Here is a 7157-nt window from a genome sequence, read left to right on the forward strand (position 1 = left end):
ATGGAAGATTCACAACTCTCAAGACTATTGTGGACCCCTCCTAATACTGAAAAGAATTAGAGCACTTGCTTACAAATTAGATTTATCAAAAGGATTTAGAGTAGGTCCAACGTCACAAAAGAAATCTTTTGGTGAAGCTTTCTAGATTCTCTATCTTCAAAATCTCCTGCTCCATTCAGTTGGCCGGTTTGCATTGTTTCATGCAACTCATGCTTTATTTATGTCAATCATTCTTCTTCTTCCCTCTTTAATTTGACAGCTAGTATTGATTTCTATATACCTAATTTAGGTGAGAACTTAGGAGAGATTTTATTTGATGTGGACTTGCATCTGAGGCTTCGGCAAGCATACAAAGATGGCAATGGATTTGGGGATTGCGATGAATGTTTGACAATGATTCTGATGCAGGAGCCATCTCGAGGACCTCGCATGACCTCGTGGTACTATTGTAGTAGATCATTATCGTGGAATCAAAGACTAAAATCGCATTGGGTGAGAACAATGGCCTTCATTGGATTTCTCCATTTTGCAATCCATGATTTAAAGTGAGTATAGATATGGACATTGGGAAGTCATGAAATTGGAAGGAAGTGCTCTTTCTAGTGAAGCGCAACAGCACATGGAGCACAAAGATATATGAACTCGAATTAGGCCTTAGGGATTTCTTGTGATGGATAGATTTTGTCATAAAAAGCAAGCAAGAGATTAACCATGCATAAATCCCCATATTATACCAGATAAAAAATTAGTTGACCACCATACATGCATGTTGAGGACTGAGCCAATGTGCTGCCTCATTTTTTACTCTCTATTTTTTGGTGGAGGCAAAGCGAAGTACGGGCTCATTGGAAAATGATCAGCTCGTCTCACCATCTTGGGTCCTATGAAGTTATGAACTCTCTCAGCACAAAAGTGACGACGGAACTAAGTCCAAAGTTTTAGACATGGTGCCTCTCTCAATTGCTATAGCATTGCATCTCGACTTTCAGCCAATCAGACAGAAGCTTGATGAACTTTAGTTCCAATATAGCAAAAGCAGAAACGATGGGCAATTGCAGTCATCTTACCAACGGCTTCAGATCTCTCACACCGTTCTTGAAGCATCGTCTGTCCAGTAGCCGTTTCTTGAGGATGATGAATACACCTTAGGGGTAGGGTAGCTCAACCGTGAAGAATGGCGGATCACTATCGTGACGCTTGCCATCTTTTCATCGTCATCTTGTATATTGTTCTGGATGCGATCATCGTGTGCCCACATTCGAGTATTACAGACACTCTGTGCAATGCCTTGCAAATCATTCTGCTTCGCGGACTTTGCCGAGCTCGGGTGTATCGAATACTCTTGAGCAGCTCTATTCCAGCCATTTCATCCTCTCACAGCATTTGGCTTCTCTGATATTCAGCAAGAACTAGCTCTTCACTTGCCAGAGAGCTCCTGCACAGAGGGCAAGTTTTTTGCTCCTGATCGAGCCATCTATCAATACAGTCCCTGTGAAACACATGCGAGCAGTTGGGCATCATCTGAACCTCCTGGCCGCTCTCAAACTCGCACAGGCACACTGCACAATCAGAACCGCACTTGAGCGGACTTTGTTCCAAAAGCACGTCGAACAGTAATGGCACAAGAGAAGACCGGATGACAGAAACACCTGGCGAATAATTCATCCGGGAGGCAAATTCTGGGCTTGGGTCTGTGGGGGACTGCCATAGAGACGGGTCTGGGCTGTAACCTTCTTCGCATAGACCAATTAATTGAAACATGGATCGACAGAGCTCTTTTAGAGCAACAATAAGGATGCCGGCGATGATGACGAGTTTAGGGGCGTAAGGAACTGGAAAACCCATACTGATCTATCCTGGCAATTACAGAAAATCAACTTGCAGAAGGTGAGCTCCGGAGAAGGGGCACGGAATGGCAAGGACAATCTGAAATGGTTTGGGTGGATACAACAAGACTGAGGCAGCGTGGATGCAAGGCCGATCTGAACACAGGAAAACTCGCGACGGGCCCTTTTAGCTCGAAAGCGAAGAGGGAAAGCTGGAGATGATTTAAGCTTGCAAATCAGCAAAAAGGGCTCTCTCTCTCTCTCTCTCTCTCTCTCTGTGTCTCGCTCGGTGGTCGTGACAATGATCACAGCTTTGCTGCCCGAAAGCTCCTGTTATAAGCCATACGTCTCACCAGCTCTCGCCAAGTTGCAACTTGCAACTAGCTCTCAGGTCATTAGTAGATGCGCCGGCAGCGGCACATATATACACATGTAGAGTGCAGAAGTGGAGATATAGTTTATGCACTGGCGTGCTTGCATTTCCTTTACCGCCATGCCGGCCGTGCTTCCCGGTTCTTTCCTGGCATATGGGGTGGGGTTTGTTCTATTTAGAAATCGTGGATAACCCCTCAAAGTCTGAGAATACAAAACATGTGGGCACATGGGATGTTCATGCAGGAGGGGACAATTTGGGAACGCGCTCTGATCGGATGTGAAAACGGTCCAGGGGTGGGGGATCAAGGCCCCCTCTCAGCGCGAAAAGCTTTTGACCTGCAATTGCCCTAGTTTAATATGTAAAATACATTTCTTTCTTGTACATGATTCAGGCCATCTCTCTCTCTCTCTCTCTCTCGTGGGGGTGTGCATCGTTCTAGTGTGCTTACGTGGAAAGCTATCGCCTGTTTGCGCTTGCTCCTTAGCTTCGTTTTAACATGTAAATGTCACCAATTCTCCTTCGCTCACAGACACGAAAGAATTACTTAGATAATTGCTAAAGCTCATCGCTACAAGCATGCACTATAACGTGTCACGGATCAGGTAGTACTCTTCTCTCACTATCACACATAGATGGGTGACAACTTACAAGTTTGTCTGCAGGAATTCTTGCTTTTTCGTGGGTGCGCACAGTGGTTAAGGGTCGCGTTAATGGGTAGGTGGCCAACAACAATACGGGGGATGTTGGGAGTATATGCCCTTGTGGAACTCATGGTCGTGGAACGAGGCCAGTGGGGTGAATAAAGACACAGGGTACGACTTGGTGATCACGAAAATGAAGGGGCGCTTGCTAGTAGCTACCACTAGAGACAGAGATCACGAAGGATTGGTAAAGATCTCGCCAGAATCAACCCCGTCAGCCCTCTGTAGTGAACTCACATGATGCCCGATCGTTTGTTCAAAGGGAGACAGAAGCAGCGTGCTGCCAGTCGACATGATTGACAACCTGACTCTAAACTGTAGTCATCTGTCGACGCTTTTGTCGTTCCAACATTATACGCCATATTAGCTAGCCCAATCACTCGCAATCTTGCTTGGAATTGGTTAGCAGCAGACTTGCGGAGGTAGGTGCACGATTCGATAACATGGCTTCCAATCCCTGAGGGCCTGAACCCTAGAAAATGCCATAATCTTTAGAAATTAGGATGCAGGATTCTTCGTTGATCAATTCGATTCAGTACCGGGTGATTTTTGTATAAATGTCATCAACACACAGTGATTCTGAGATTCCTGAATCTCTGATCTCCATCCGTCCTTGCGAAGTTGCCACATGAAACCTAATTCGATGCTGGACTCAAATTGACTCAATCCTAACGGGATTTTAGTGCAAGCTCGTGCAGCCATTTTGACCCGCCATGAATCAGGAATCTACAGGCTCACGCGCAACCATCTGATCCGTGCACCGAACATTAGTACTAGACATATGTCTAGCTGTATAGATCATACGTAAACGCGAAATCGTGTTCACGCTTTTCTCCTCGGCAACGCTGTCACCGTCGCCTCAGCCGTGGCTTTTGTCTTCGGCTTTATGGGCCATGTGTCATGTATTCAAACATCCAGTCCTCAGGGTCCAGCTCATACACATCCTTGATTTCCTGAGGGAAAGAAGTCTTGACCTGTCAATCTTTGCGCACTCAGACGTTGCACAGGACCATATATTTCACAGCCAGCTATTACTCGCTGACGAGAGTCAAAACGAGAAATGTTTATTAACTGCTGAATCGCTGGTGGTTTTGATCATCTAGTCAGCATTGGCCCTGTTCTTTGAAGTTCTTTCTGCTCTGTTCAACACCCTACTGCAGAAACGTCAACTCGATTGGTAGCGGTGGACTCTAAGCCCTATTCGTGTTGTGACACTGGTGACTGCACATATTCGCTGTGTTTTTCCTCCTCCGAACACATGGACTGGACAGGCTACTTTCCAGGTGCCATATGCGACGGTGAGGCTTTCCTTTCCTTCAGGTACGCAGTTTGCTGTTTGATAAATCGATGCGCTCTCTCTCTCCCCTCTTTCTCTCCAGCTGATCCAGGATATTGCCATATTTTTGTTTTAGCTTTCAGAAACCTCAATTGCAGAATCAACTCTCTTTTCTGCACCCTTGTTAACGTCGTAAGGCTCCCCATACGTCCTACAAGGTCATTCCGGCTTTAGCATGCACGATTATCTTTCAAGTGCATTTTGATTCCAGAGAGGAGAGCCGACGTCCCTCTGCATACTCGGGAGTCGGTACCTTAATTTTTGTTTGCGCACAGAGCCCAACTCTATTGCACAGTTGCTGCCTTCTCTCCAGCGACAGCTCTTCATTATACCTCGCCTACCAGGCGCCATTAACATGCAATTCCATCCTGTGCACCTTCCAAGGGGAATTTTGAACTTCGGGCTTTCGCTTTACACCTCTCCTTCGAACGTGGAGCGCTAACATGCAGACACAGAGTGAAACTGGCCGACATAGGACTCCCACCTTCAATAAAAAATAACCTCCATTTCCCTGAGATGCCAACATCTTGCCTGTGGTTGAGGATGCACTCAGCTGAAACAGTTCTGGCTCCTTGCTTGCTCTCCAACGTATTAACTTAGAAAACTTTCTTGTACACCTTTATAACTGTTTCGTGATTGAAGAGTTTTTGGATTTGTGAAGAAGCCCTCGATCAAGAAAATTGAACTGAAATGTGTCCATGTAACATCAATATGAACAACGAACTTACTCGCAAGTGTAAGGGTGAAATTCTGTCTTGCACCCGTGTTTTTTGACCTTCGTTTCTTGTATGGAAAAGCGTAAGGCATCATTCATATCCCACTCGATTTGCTTCTTCTTAGGCTCCTTGAAGGATGGTTTCTATTGAATATCTCATTGAAGTGGCCCAAGGGGACAAGAAGTGGGAATACTAGGCATCATTCCCAAAATAAAATTGCAAGGCTAGAAGACAAAAACAAGGAAGAGGTGAGGGAAAGGGTCCCACCATGCTTTGTGCCACCATGAAGTAAGGCCCTCTCTTAAGGCTAAATAAGTATTGAATCAAATTCAATTTAGCTACAGGATTGAGACTTGTACTCATAGAGACTTGACAGCTTGCATATGTTATTGTTGGAAAGTGACTCCTTTTATAGAAGTGAAGTACATCCCTACACTACTTGGTCACATGGGGGATAAATCCTTGTTACACATGTGTTAGCATGATCTTGCTTCAAATCTTTTACGCATTTAATTTGCCATATCTTTTGCCTTAGGTGCCATATATCTCAACAACACCGTCATTAGTTAATTACTAAAACCTCTAAGTAGGATGTGCATTCATGAGGTAACATTAAGATAGCTACCTACATTTGGGTTATAAAATCACCTGAAAGAAAAATGGTCCACGAGTATCCATTATAATCAAGGAAGGTACCACCACGATTAACATAAACACATAGTCATTATACCCATTTAAAATAATAAGAAAGGTTGGATGGGGGTCTTAGATCAAAGGACCGATATCTCTACTGCTCTATGTAATTTATGTTTTTGTATCTCACTCTTCTAACACATCCTCCTTATGACCTCATCTAGTAATTATTTTTTGGCTACATAGTCCTTAGATTTGATAGGCCATCAATAGGGAAGAAATAAAAAATTTAACACAACATTTTTGGACTTGTATAAAGACCAATTTGGGATATGGACCAAAGAAAATTCAAAGAATAATGAATATTGTGCTTCTATGTTTTTAAAAGCTATACAAATCAAATACTAGTGTGTTAGAACCCCAAATTATACTTACTATGAATAAGGCTATGGTTAAGCTATTTATCACAATAGATGACTTGTTCTCTTTGAGAGTGGTGTACATATAAACTTTCTTGTTGTGAAAACACAACTTCACATATAAAAATAAATTCATAAACAATGTAAGTGATTATGTTCCTATAAACGGTAGCAGTGATTATCTGATCTCATGACTTTGATCTTTTTGCCTATCCGGTTTTCTACCATGGCTTTGAATTCTTGAAATCTGGAAAACACTTCAGATTTCTCTTTCAAAAAATAGACCCAACAATATCTCGTGTAGTCGTTAATGAAAGTCAAGTAGTAAAGTGAACCATTGATGCTGCGGGTCTAAGCATAACCCCATACATTTGTATGTATAAAATCAAGAATACCTCGTGCTCGTCGAGAGGTGCTTCTACCAAAGTTGGTTCGCTTTTTTTTGCCGAAGCACCATGCTTCACAAACTTTTCCAAGAAATTGTAGCTTTGGAATCCCAATTGCCATATTCTAATTCCTAAGATCTAGCAAGCTCTTGAAATTGACATGACCATATCTCTTGTGCCATTTTGCACATAGTGGCATCGATTGTGGTTGAGCTGACATGGCATGCAAATCTGGTATTATAGCTAGCATTTTGTACAAGCATCCTTCCTTGACTCCTTTTCCTACTAGAGCTGAAATTTTTTGGATTTGTCTCTGATAGTGCATTCATCTCCATCAAAGATGACTCGGTAGTTGTGTTCCATCATTTGACCTACTGATAAGAGGTTGTTGCTAAGCTTTGGAACATAGAGTACATCTTTTACCAATCTTTTCATACCAGTGAAATTGTTCATAGGGGATAATGCATGTCCCTTGAACTAGATTTGGTGTATTATCTGTTGTGTAGATGACATTCTTTTGACCTTATAATGGTTTCATCTCTCTGAACCATTCGTGATGATTTGTCATATGAGGTGATGCACCCTTGTCGATGTACCAAGGATCCTGATCTGCTTGGTCGACTTGATAGTTGCTGAAATCCTCTTTTAAATTGCAATCAGTGTCTAGATACACTGTATCAGTCTTTTGCATTTCCCTGTTTGCAAGAAACATATTCCCATGTTCATTTGCAAAATGACTCTGACTAGAATGTCCACCACGATGA

At 43.0% G+C, this 7157-nt stretch overlaps 1 protein-coding gene across 1 annotated transcript; it reads right to left on the minus strand.

Moving 5' to 3' along the window:
• Window positions 1-776: 776 nt before the first annotated feature.
• LOC147899817 (brassinosteroid-responsive RING protein 1-like) lies at window positions 777-2211 on the minus strand. The gene has a single exon (XM_087377390.1). The coding sequence runs from the start codon at window positions 1843-1845 to the stop codon at window positions 1375-1377; it is 471 nt and encodes a 156-aa protein (XP_087233516.1). The 5' UTR covers window positions 1846-2211; the 3' UTR covers window positions 777-1374.
• Window positions 2212-7157: the final 4946 nt, after the last annotated feature.

Source organism: Dipteris shenzhenensis, chromosome 7, assembly GCF_047967505.1.
Source record: "Dipteris shenzhenensis isolate YYH24624 ecotype China chromosome 7, Dip_SZ_1.0, whole genome shotgun sequence".
Classification (NCBI taxonomy): domain Eukaryota; kingdom Viridiplantae; phylum Streptophyta; class Polypodiopsida; order Gleicheniales; family Dipteridaceae; genus Dipteris; species Dipteris shenzhenensis.

Bases quoted from the DNA above. Each gene is read 5' to 3' on its own strand.
- LOC147899817 (XM_087377390.1), bottom strand. From the start codon at position 1,845: ATGGGTTTTCCAGTTCCTTACGCCCCTAAACTCGTCATCATCGCCGGC.